The 12612-nt window shown below is 41.9% G+C and overlaps 1 protein-coding gene across 2 annotated transcripts in view; it reads right to left on the reverse strand.

Moving 5' to 3' along the window:
* Window positions 1-688: 688 nt before the first annotated feature.
* Window positions 689-12612, reverse strand: part of plxna1a (plexin A1a) — a 294975-nt gene continuing 283051 nt past the window's right edge. For both annotated transcript variants that reach the window (XM_070544978.1, XM_070544977.1), the window contains exons 28-32: window positions 8809-8999; window positions 7324-7493; window positions 6119-6331; window positions 3350-3500; window positions 689-1011 (exon numbers count right to left, since the gene is read on the reverse strand). In XM_070544978.1, coding sequence (XP_070401079.1) covers window positions 916-1011; window positions 3350-3500; window positions 6119-6331; window positions 7324-7493; window positions 8809-8999 — 821 coding nt within the window. In that variant the 3' untranslated portion in view covers window positions 689-915. The remainder of the gene's footprint in view (window positions 1012-3349; window positions 3501-6118; window positions 6332-7323; window positions 7494-8808; window positions 9000-12612) is intronic.

Below are 12612 nucleotides of genomic sequence, written 5' to 3' on the forward strand. Positions count from 1 at the left end.
TGAAACATCTTTTGTACATTGAACTGGAAAACATTTTTCAACTTTTCATTTGTTTTAAAAACAAAGGGTTGTATTTATATATCTATTTATCTCTCTATAGAATCATATATCCTCTTTTGATTTAGCTTTGTTGTGCAAATTCAGCAGTAACACAAGTGGCACAGCGATAGGGAGAGTATGGGAGTTTAAAGGATTAGATGACAAATCAAAAAGCAACGTTATGAAACCGGATAAGTTCCCCGTCAGTCGCCAGCGGTGCTTCTGGAGAGGAGGAGAGTTAAATCAAGATGAGGAGTTTCAGTCTTCCTCATGTCGCCGACCGAGTCTCTACCAGCTGGCCCTGACCTTTAACCTCCCCGTGGAGGACACAGAAAAGGAATCACGTGTTGGGATGAATTATCCTGGATTCTCACCGGCTCGCCATCTCGACTACAGCTTGGCAGTGGAAAGACGCGACCACCTTTCCTACAGAGTTTCACCTCCGGCAACAGGAATTCTGAACCAGTTAGCTGAGGCTGAGGGTTGATCGTGATTGGTTTGATTTTGTTGGCTCAGAGAGAAGAAAAGGAAATAATAATAAAAAAACAACATTTATGAGACGGTAGATCCAAACTCAGCTGTTCCTTCAGTGTGCCGCTGCTGCTCGGTGCTTGTGTCCTTGCAGTCTTTTTGTTTACTGCAGGCTGTAGTGTGTGTGTGTGTGTGTGTGTGTGTGTGTGTGTGTGTGTGTGTGTGTGTGTGTGTGTGTGTGTGTGTGTGTGTGTGTGTGTGTGTGTGTGTGTGTGTGTGTGTGTGTGTGTGTGAATGAGATAACAACAGACTTCAAACGTCGAGAATCAAAATGTCTCAAGGGTAAGGAGAAGGTGTGTGGGTAAGCCAGTTCTGCCCGGGCTGAGGTGCACGATTGGCCAGTCCTCAGCTCGACAGGGCCATGGTGTCGATGACCTGCTCCAGCTTTCCCCGTAGCCGCTGTCTGCGCGACTGCTCGTCCTTCTGTAGCGCCGACAGGAGCTGGGCACAAAGATGGAACACCGTAACGTTACAAAACCAAACTATAATCACTTTGTTTAAACCTGAACCACACATGAATACACACCGTCATCCTCCACTATCAGACATTTTTAAATTCACTCTAAGCTGGTTCCCTTTAATGGTTTGAATTCACAATTACACTGAAGCTGACAAGGTGGGCAGGGCAGGTGTGAGGACCGGTAGAAAGTGTATAATTGCATGTGAATTGCCACTGAGGCCGTGTACAGTAGTGTGTGTGTTGTTATGTCTGACTGTTATTTTGCATGGCATAAACTGGAAGAGGAGGAGCTGCTATGCTACAACATGTAGATGTGTGCATTCTCATAATGATGTGTGTTTGTGTGCATTAGTAAGTACATGTGAGCAGTTTTAACACATTGTTGCTGGTGTGTGTGTGTGTGTGTGTGTGTGTGTGTGTGTGTGTGTGTGTGTGTGTGTGTGTGTGTGTGTGTGTGTAAGGTCAGGGTATGTGTCAGAGGCGATGGCATGGTGCAGCTGCCTACATCTGGATAATAGGCTGTAATGATGGGGAGCGGTCGGTTTGAATGGAGCCAGCTGCAACCAGCAGCAGAACTGAACTGCTGCTGGTATGAAGGAACGAGGAGGAGGAGGAGGAAGGACACCGTGTATTTATTAACAACATACATGCATCGTTGTGCTGGGAAAGCTGGTTGGGTAAAGGGATCCAGATAAAGATTTTTTGTTTCTCGAATATTCAGAAATGATGTCCAAAAAGATTATAATGTAGTGTTCCTCTGTTAATGATGGTGCTGCACAAGAGGAGATCAAGAGGAGGATGATGAAGACCAGGAAAAAAAAAACAAGAAGACAAAAGAAGATTGAAAAGATTAGGACTAAGACAAAGAAGACAACCCAAAAATTAAGAAGATAAAGATGAAGAAGACCAAAAAAGAGGAAGAAAAAAAGAACACAAGGAAGTCGTCGTCATCTTCCTCCGCTTATCTGGGTCTGAGTCTTGGGGGCAGCATCCCAACTAGGGAGCTCCAGACCGTCCTCTCCCCAGCCACCTCCACCAGCTCCTCCGGCAGGACCCCAAGGCGTTCCCGGACCAGATTGGAGATGTAACCTCTCCAACGTGTCCTGGGTCGACCCGAGGGCCTCCTGCTGGCAGGACATGCCCAAAACACCTCCCCAGGGAGGCGTCCAGGAGGCATCCTGACCAGATGCCCAAACCACCTCAACTGACTGCTTTCGATCCGGAGGAGCAGCGGTTCTACTCTGAGTCCCTCCCGAATGTCCGAGCTCCTCACCCTATCTCTAAGGCTGAGCCCGGCCACCCTACGGAGGAAACTCATTTTGGCCGCTTGTATCCGCGTTCTGTCGGTCATTACCCAAAGCTCATGACCATAGGTGAGGATTGGGACGTAGATCGACCGGTATATCGAGAGCCTGGCTTTCTGGCTCAGCTCCCTCTTCGCCACGACAGATCGGCTCAGCGTCCGCATCACTGCAGACGCCGAACCAATCCGCCTGTCGAAAACAAGGAAGATGAAGACCAAAAGGAGCAAGAAGAAGATGGCCAAGAAAAAGACGAAGAAGATGAAAATAAAAGAAAAAGAGGAGTAAGAGTAACATCTAAAAAACAAAACATGGAATAAGATGAAGAAGAAATAGGAGACCAAGGAGTGAAGAAGAAAAGGTTGATGAAAAAGAAGAGAGGGAGGATGAATAAGATAAAGAAACCAAAAAGGAAAATGAAGAAGAAGAAGGATTTCCTGCTTTCTTCTACTGTTAGAGACGAGTTCTGACTAGACAAAAACACCATCGGCTAGTTTTACAGTGAATTTGGCCGTTTTAACCCCTTGTAGACTCGTGACACGGACCTAAAATGTATCAACTCATGTCAAACATCTATCTGGTTTTAAACTCATTATCCAGCCTGAACTTTCTCTAGAGGCACCGGCCTCCCAATGAGCCACATGCATCTCACGAAAACGGCTCCTTATGCAGACTCCTGCCAACACATCTGAGTTTCGACCAACAGGCAGCAGCTGCTATGCTGCACGAACAAGTATTAGGGACAAAAAAGAGAAAATGCATTTACATAAATTCTGCAAAGCTCCATTAGGTTCATAATGTGTTGAGCTCATGCTTTAATGTGCATCCTAATGGTGCTAATACCTTCCAGCTCGTACCGATGCAGACTAGTTATCAGTGTAATTGAATTAAAATGACCTCGTGGTATTATTCAAGACAAGTAAAGGGGGGAAGACGACACAGCACATCCATCTACCCAATAATTACAGCGTTCTTATCCATTCTGTTTGATTCCACTTGGTATTCCGTCGGCTCTCACCTCGTCTTTGTATTTGATGATGTAGGTGTAGATCTCATGCAGAGCAGACATGCTGTTGAACTGGCTGAGGTGCAGGCGGGACTGCTCTGCTAAGTAGGCACTCATGTCCTGATCACTGATTGCTGGCATACGGGAGATATCGGAATAATATCTAGAACAGAGGTTAAGCAGAGGTGTGTGTGTCATCATCCAAAGATCAGTGACTGAATGTCTGGCGATGCATTCGATCAGAAATGTCCTTTTACGGGTGGAAAACACAGATTTAGAGTTATAAAATGAGAAAGTTGTACAAGGAAGGACAAAAACGTAAAATAAATGTTTTGATGTGAAAAGATCAGCATATCACACATCGATTCTAAATAGTCAAACTAAATATTAGTCGGCATACGGGTGTAAAAAGACATTTTCTTTCCTGTAGATGAACACTGTCTTTATTACAATACAATAACTTATGTATTTAATTTATTGTGTGACTTTTTTACTCCCAGCATTCAGCTCCATCTCAGCTCTCAGAGCAAAGCTCTCGGGTCACGTTCTCCCGTGGCAAAAAGACGTTAGAGCTATAAAAGCGGTGCAAAAAATAAACCTTCAAGTCCGAAAACCCGGAGGACCCGGAGATTGTTGTGTTGTCACTGATGTTGTCCTTCCTCCTTGCCGTAGCTGTAGGGAGACACGCGGGGCTTTGTGAGGGTTGGAGGAGGAAGACGAATGAAATGAAGTAAACCGATGTTTGAGACCCATCCTTGTCAGTGTGTGCTGAGAAAAGTGTAAAAATAAGAGAGACAAAGTGTTTGGAGACTGAAACGGCAGGGTAGCCGTGTTGACGTGTGCATTTTGTGAGCGTCGGACACCTTTGGGTCCCAATGCGACTGATTGGGAGCTGGTCGTGAGGTGTTAACTGCTTCTTGTTACCTCGCTGTTTACTACACAACGCCAAACTCCCCCCGATCTATAAGACTCTCGCACAAGAGGAAAGTTGGCTCCAAATGTGCCAAACATTGCATTGTGAACGTTAAGGAACTGGAAATCTGCATGCATGTTGTTTTGATAGCTGACACGGCTCCTGTGTTCGACTTCCTGCCTGGACAAATCCGAGCTGCTGAGTTTGGTGTGTTGACGGGTAAATTAAGCTGAGCTACTCGACACTACACTTCTGGAGCACGTCCAAAACACGCCACTCTGTGGCCGCTGTAAACACATCTGTGCACTTTAATGGTCGGCTCTTAGCTGCGTTTTGCAGACATTACGGAATGCTTACGCATCCGGTGAAGTTTTATACACGGCGGCCAAAAATTGGGATGATAACTGCATTTTTTTTTCTTCTAAATGTCTTAGTTGTGTCTCAGTTTATTCCCAGTTTAGTCACCAAAGTTTCTTTATATCTCTCACACATAAAAACTAAACAGGTTCCAGATACAACCACAGCAACTCTGGGATTGTTTTGAGGGAAATGCAAAATTAAAATGTGTCTACGTGCTCCAGAGACATGAGAGAAGGTTTTGCAACAAAACCTCGACAGAAGTCGCCTCTGCAAGATAACGTATTAAAACAGTGACAGTTATTTTGCTGCTGCATTTAACACCTGCTCTCGGGTTTTATTGGTGTGATATAAAAATATGTGCAAGTTCACACATTCGAGCCACCTCTAAAATCTCCATCTCACACCTCTACTAGATGTTCTATCACAGCTGTGGGGCTTCTTCGCCTGATTCGGTGTTCTTGACACAAGGGAAGAGGCGAGTTTCAGGCTTTTTAGTGCTAGTGACCAGATTTAATCACCTTTACATGCTTTAAACCTTCTAGACTACTGTTGAAAATTTACCTGAAGCCCTTTGTGGCCTTCAAGCATCTAGATGGAGAATCAGGATTAGTACTTTCATCAAAAACCTATTTTTATTGCAAGTCCATCGCCCTCTAGTGGATAATCTACTAGTGGGATGGTCCAAAATAATTTCTTAATCGTGGCCATATGTTATGTTACATAATAAACAGATTAATATGTGGTTGTTGTACGAGCATTAGCCCTCGACAGTTAGCAGTTTTAGAACAACTTTATTATGTTAATTATAACTTTATATTTGTTTTTTTAAATATAATAATGCAATTAAAATAATGAAAAAAATATTTACTAACCACCAAATAACACCAAAGTGTTGAAACTTTAGTCAGAAAGAAACAAACAAACTTCAGAAAGTAAAGTGTAAACTTCAATATCTGGACATGAAAACCTGCAAATCTGTATATAAAATTAAAAAGGAGTAAACAGAAAGGTGAATTTGGTTTCCTCAGGACTTCCATTAACCTTTTCTACATTTAGGAAAACCTTCTAAAGATGAATAAAAGAAGTATTTGCTGTTTTCATTAATGTGCATTTTTTCTGTCTTGTTGCTTAAAGAGCTGAATTTATGTGGAACTGGTTTCACGGACATTCCGACTCTGGGAAAATACAGTAATCTATATTAATAAGCCAGGAGCGAGTCAGAGGTAATTACAGCACATCATTTCTTTGCTTTAATTTAATTCAACAATGTTTTTATGCTTCTAATGCCTGCAGCAGCTCAAGTTCAACCTATAATGTTGTTCTAATCTTACAGCTGTTTAATAGTGTAATTAACTTTGATCTTATAACTGGCCTCCTTTTTCCACCACCTTCCAGCGACTCGAGAGCAACGCTTCTTATTTTAGAGTTAAGAGTCTGGACTCAGGGCTCATCTTCAACCATTTTCATTTAATTACCTTTCTTTACTCCACGCTTCTCTTTAGACTCACCTTTCTACCCAGCTCTTATAGTTTGGGATGTCTTTAGCGTAAAGAAGCTTATTGGAAGGCGAGTCTTTTCCCAGTTTGTGCTCGGACGTCGAACAGGAGTCCATGAAGGTCTGAGCCACCACTGACAGGCAGGCGTCCGTGATGCTGTTTTTATGAATGTCGAACACAAACTGTGGGTTCTTGATGACGTTCACCCAAAACCGCAGAGGAAGGCTGAAGACGACAACAGACGACAGATAGAAGGAGAGCGTGTGAGCTCACATGTCCACTCTTTAGATACCTTTGTTTCTGTGCACTTGAGTTGGCATTATGAGAGAGTTGTGACTGTTGCTCAGTGGGCAACACAACCCTCGATGTAACGCCTGTATGCTGGAGACACATTTAGTAACAACACTTAACTCATTCACTGCCAATGGTCGTCATTTGCATATTTTTACTGTGTGGGCGTCGGAACGAGCTCCCGCACCGTGAGAACAAACATCTCAGCTCTAAAGCCGATCTTCACCTGCATATGCCACACGTCACGTGATCAGGAAGCAGAAAATCCATGTGTTAGGAGATCATTTTGGGCCGCTGGTGTAGAAAAAGTGAGGCGCGAACCGGAAAAGCTTCTGCTGATCATAATTCTACAACAGATTATGAAAGAACGGATAACGCTCAAAACGCGCGGATTCTTCCTGATGTAAGAGGTGAGTCTCCTCTTTGTTTTAGTTATTTTGGTTGTTTCGGCGTCGACATCATCCTAGCGCGCAACGTTCTGTCACTCTTAAAAAAACAGTAAAAATGGTGAGAAACGCTGGCAGCGAATGAGTTAAGAGGCATGAAAATAAATGTTTTAAGCTAACTTGTTTTTCAAATTCGTAATTGTAGCTTTAAATTAGCAGTACACTAAAGCTCTTTGTCTCTTTGCACCCATTAACGAGTCCCAAAGTTCAAAGCACTGCATATGCCTTTTGGTTATAAACAGTTTGAAATGCCATTTGCTTGGACTGCAATAGACACATTTGTGTGATGTCATAAAAAGCTCTTGGGTTATCAGTAGAACTTCTTTGATCTAAAAAAAAAAAAATGAATAAAATAAAATAGGTTTTTATTACACAGACTCCAAAACTGAAGATAGTTGTTTGTTCAAAACGGTTCAAAATCTTGCTAGATAGACTTCATCCACTGCCTAAAGGCAAAAACAGGAAGAAACTCTGACTCACCAGTTGCTCTTCCAGGTGTGCCGTACATCATAATCTGTGATGGAGTGTTTGTCGGCTTGTTCGTCCAGGAAGTCAAACATGTATTTGATGGCCAGCGGCAGTGCGCTGCCTCTGTGAGCTGTGCTGAAGATAGTTTCAAACAAGTCGTCGACAAACTTCTGTAATGTACCCTGAAAGAGGAGGGGAAAAACGTGAAGACATTTATTATCTTCATTATTTTTAATACTTATAGTGGTTAAATCTGAACTTTGGTTCAGATTTTAGTATTTGAACCTTGAATGACATGAAAAACTCCGTGTCAACACACTTGTTAGATGGCTAAATGCCTGAAAAATGCTTTAAATGACAGCAAATCACAAGCCAGGATGTCATGTCTGACAAGTATTTTGACATTTTCAAACAGGTGTTGTGGCCTTATTATGGGAATCCTTCTGAACTTTGCTTGCTCTCGTTTCTCTTCACATTTAGCTGTTTATTTTATTTTTTTATTTTTTGGCCAGCCACTCGGGTTCTATCTACTCAAACCCAACACCTAAACAAATGAACAACAACAATCTTACCAAAAAAATAGCCAAATGGATCATTTTTGTTGTACGGGTGGTGCAAGACCTCATCCCAGGGGAAACTATAATTTACTGGTGCCAATAAGAAAACAAGTCTGACTTCGGTCCCAATCGCTCAGACCTTCAAAAACAAGATATTCTTACAGAAATAGAAAGGATGGCTACAAAAGGAGCAAATGCAAAGATGAACAGGATCTTTCTGTTATTTCTCCATCATCAGAGCTGCGGCTCTACTCTGAGCCCCTCCCAGATATTGGAGCATCTCAGCTTATAGCAGCCTGAGCAGGGGATGGGTGGGCATGGCCAGCTTGTTTTCTTAAAGCGACAGAGCCCGGAAACGACTCATTCTGGAAGGTACTGGAAATGGAAACTATAATAACTAAAAAAAAAAGTCATATTTTGTCTCCTTTAAGCCAAATCCAACTAAAACATAGTGATTTTCTTCTTGTAAAGTCAATTCAATATTCAGTTTGACAAATAGATGTGAAAAATTCCAATCTTATGAGATTTGGTTGAAAATTAAAACAGAGTCAATCATTAAAATCAAAACAAACAGGTGTCACTGTTTTCACTACATAAAAGGAAGTCTGAGATAAAAATTCAATTTTGTTTTTAACTTGCATTACAGTCAAATGGAAAATTCTTCTGCTTTAGGGCAAACAGAAGAGAAGGATACAATGTTTATTGTCCATATTTTGGTTCAATTTTAGAAGAAGATCTATGGACTAAAATATGCTTTACCAAGTAAATGACCTGCCAGTTTAACGCATTAGGGTTTTGCTATGAAATAAACCAAAGCACAGCTTGATCATATGCAGCCACTACTAAAGAAAGCTTGAACACAACTCCATACCCAGCCGGTGGGGCACGGTTTTGTGGAAGGGCAGATTGTTTTTGTTTCCTGACCCGTGCTTTGTCTTACTTTAGTGGCCAGCAGCCTGGTCAGGTAGATCTCAGAGACCATCTTGCTTCCTCTGTCCCCTTCCCTCTGGTCTGAGTGGTCGTGGTTCTTCACCAGGTGCCACAGTTTTGTTCCACTCTCCAGGTCGGGTGTGATCATCGGTGTTCTGGATCGTAGGCTATCCGGACTGCTGGCTGTCCGCAGCATGCTCTCTAATCATAACACATAAAAGGATTTGTTACCAGCACTTAGAAACCACATTATTCTGCAAAAAAAGACCATTTTTTCTGTTATCAGAGTTCACTGTTGCAGACCAACAACCTCTAGAAACTCCGTATTACTTTGTTATTTCTCACCCTCTCATTTTCTCCATCATCTGTGTCCGTTTTATTATTTATGGTGAATGTGTCACAGCTGATAAGAGTGAAGCCGGGAAATATCTGCAAAGGGTTCTTTTAGGATTTTTTTTTGGGGGGGGGGGGGGGGGGGGCATGGAGGAACGGGATTATCTGCTCACTAGTTGTTGCTTTCGGGTTAGAAAAACAAAGAGAGACACATTTGCAGCTCGTTTGTGGTTTGTGACAGAGTGCATGATAGGAAGAGGAGGAAATGTGGAAGAGATGACTGGAAAAAAAAGGGGGCGGGGAGCTAAATGGACACAGACAAAAGGGTCAGGAGGGAGAGGGAGAGAAAACGGGGTAAAACAGAAGAACGTGGGACAGAACAGGGAAAGGGGCTGAGTAGGGTGGCGTCTGCGTCTGAGCAGCTTTTGGTTCTAAATTCATAACAAATAAATGGCCTGGACTTGGTATTTGATATAATATTGGAAGCCAACATTTTCTGCTTGTTTAAAGACAAAATTCCAACAAAAGTAAACAAACAAATGCCATCATTTCATTAAGAGGAAACAAAAAAATTTCATTTAGTTGCAGTAACATAAAAAAAACGAAAAGTCAAACATATACTTATATAAATCACTTTTATTTTACCTACTACACACATTTGTTGACACGGTGGAGTTGAACAGTTTTAAATAAACCAGTTCAACCAATGTGACGTATTTCTCTGAGCGCTGGACGAGTCTAGCTGAAAATCTGAGTATTTTGTTCATTTCATGGGAGTCCAGTCCAATCATGATTAAGAAATGATGTCATCATAGTGAATACTGGCTTTTCGTTGAATATTTGTGAAGAAATCATTTAATGTATCCTTATCTTGCATACTGTAACATGATCTGGGGTAGCACATTCCCTACTACTCTCAACAGAATTTTACTTCTTCAGAAACGCTTTGTCAGAATAGCAACTAGATCTGGACAACATGCATCTTCTGTTCCTTTGTTTCAGAGGCTAAATATACTGACTTTCTATGAATTGAATATTCACCTAATTTGTGTCTTCACTTATAGGATTTTATTGACAAATGGTAAAATACCCAAACAATTCAAAACTTTCTTTAGAGCTAATTCACTCATTCATTCACATAATACAAGACAGTTGATGTGTCTTCAATCAATCAATCAATCAATCAATCAATCAATCAATCAATCAATCAATCAATCAATCAATCAATCAGTCAATCAAATCAAAGATACTTTATTAATCCCAGAGGGAAATTAGAGTTTCAGTACACACAATTTAGAGATCAGACATACATGGGCAAGACACATGACAAGAATTGGTGACTGTGGTCATTCGCAACCCTGAGTCGCGCTACCTTAACAGAGATAAGAGGTTAACATGAGGATTGGTTCAGGTGGAGGGAAAAAAAGGCACTTCAGAGTTACCCTCCACCGGGAGGGCAGATTTGCTATGCAAAATAACACCTAAGACAGATATGCAACAGACTTCAGAAAACACAAGTGTCCACTAGGTGGGGTGGTGGGTTTGGGCTATCTCCACTTCAGTTCCTGCAGCCACTACAAAACGCGCATGTCACCTCTGTGTGGATGGGGGGGGGGGGGGGGCATTGAGGGTTGGAGGGTTGTAGTGACCCTGGAACGTTTCAGCGGCCTTCCCGCAGTCCCGCCCAGGCTGGGATAGGAGACAGAGTTGAGTTGCCATAGCGACGGCACATTCCACATATCTTCTGAGGGGGGAGTTTTCGTTGGAGCCTTGCAGGCTCAAGGGCGCCAGATTCTGATACGAAATTGTTTTGGGGCTAGACAGAGATAATTTCCTCTCTGTCTTACAGTTTGTTGGTCCTCAACCTCTCAAAATCCCAATAATAGACATTAATCTATCCCAATCATGCAGATTCGTCCATTCTATCCTTGATGGCATCCATCTTTTGTGCCAATGAATTAATCTCGGCCAAAATCCCAAGCTTACGATTCATCTCTAAAATTATTTGAGTCTGTGAATTCACAGCGCGGTGCAAACCATCTCTGAGCTCCGGGATCCGGCCAATATTCCTCGACAGCTCGTTAATTTTCCGGTAAGCCAGGGCCAATGATCAGGAAACCTGACACCAACACCACGAATATATACACGTCTTCAGAGTCCTCCACAGACAGCTGGTCTGTCCCGGAGGGGCATCCGGGAGCCCCTTCTCCCGTTCTCATCGTTGAAAAAATTTTTATCAATCGCGTTGAGTGACCAACTGACGAGATCCATTTTAGTGAATTTCAGTTTCCAGTAAAAATGCAGAAGCAGCCGTGCACCCAGCACACACAGACAGACAAAGGCCTAGAGGACAAGATATGGAGGAGAGGAGAAGAAAAGCATCTGCACCCTCCAAGAGCTGGAAGAAGAAGGGGTTCAATTCTGTGGAACCGTTTTTCTCATATGGCAACCCAGTGTTCTACTGTGGAAGTATTTAAAAAGCAGTTAAAAAGCCATCTAATAAAGGGAGAGCATGTTTAGTAACTTTTATTTTTTCTAGTAGTTGTATTCTGTTTTAAGGTCTGGTGTTTTTTTAGTAAAATTTTTTGTACTTATCCACTTTTCGTTTGCTTGTTTGTGCCTTTATGTTTTTGTCATGTTTTAAATAACTTAGTATTTGCAAATTTTATTGGATTATGAACTATAGGTGGAGGCTTTATATAAGCTGAATTTGGCTTTTTTGCCCCCTCCTGCACTGTATTTTTTAATATATTTGTCATTCTCATGTTTTTGATGTATATTTTATTGTGCAAACAAATAAATTACAAAACATTACAAAACGTACTCCCAAAAATTATTTAGCTTATTTAAAGGGCAAATCACCCCAATCAACTTTTTGTTGCTGATAAACCATATAAATGAGTGTCTAATAGAGCTGTAAACACAAGTAGTCAATATTTTGCCATTTTAGTGCACTTTGTTTGAAATATATGTTTCTTTAATTTTGCCTAAAATCAGAGTAACGCCCTCTTCAGGTTAAAATCCACAGTACATTTGATTTTCAATCCCCAGTTGCTGGTGGCTGAAGCTGGGTGGACACTGCGTGACTTTTTCACTCAGCACTCAGCTTCAGCTCAAACTGTACGACTTCCTCGCAGGGCAGATCTCACGAGTCATGTGTTCACACTGTACGACCCAGTTCTCAGATGCGACCTGACTGCTCACTCTGTACGTCTGGTAGCAACACGCTGGACCTAAAATATATGCTAGAAATAGCAGTTTTTACACAACACGTCAGACTTTTTTTATCTTGCCTGTTGTCCTCCGGGAGTGCTGCAGGAGGACACACAGGGATTTATGGGGGTTGGATGAGGAAAACAAAATAAAGAAAGTAAATCTGTGTTTTGTGATCAGTTTAATTTGACATGAACACGACAAACACGCTTTCTTGACAATCTTTGTGAGTAAAAAAAACGTGTAGAAATAAAAACAAACAACGTGT

This window comes from Nothobranchius furzeri, chromosome 15 (genome assembly GCF_043380555.1).
Source record: "Nothobranchius furzeri strain GRZ-AD chromosome 15, NfurGRZ-RIMD1, whole genome shotgun sequence".
NCBI lineage: Eukaryota > Metazoa > Chordata > Actinopteri > Cyprinodontiformes > Nothobranchiidae > Nothobranchius > Nothobranchius furzeri.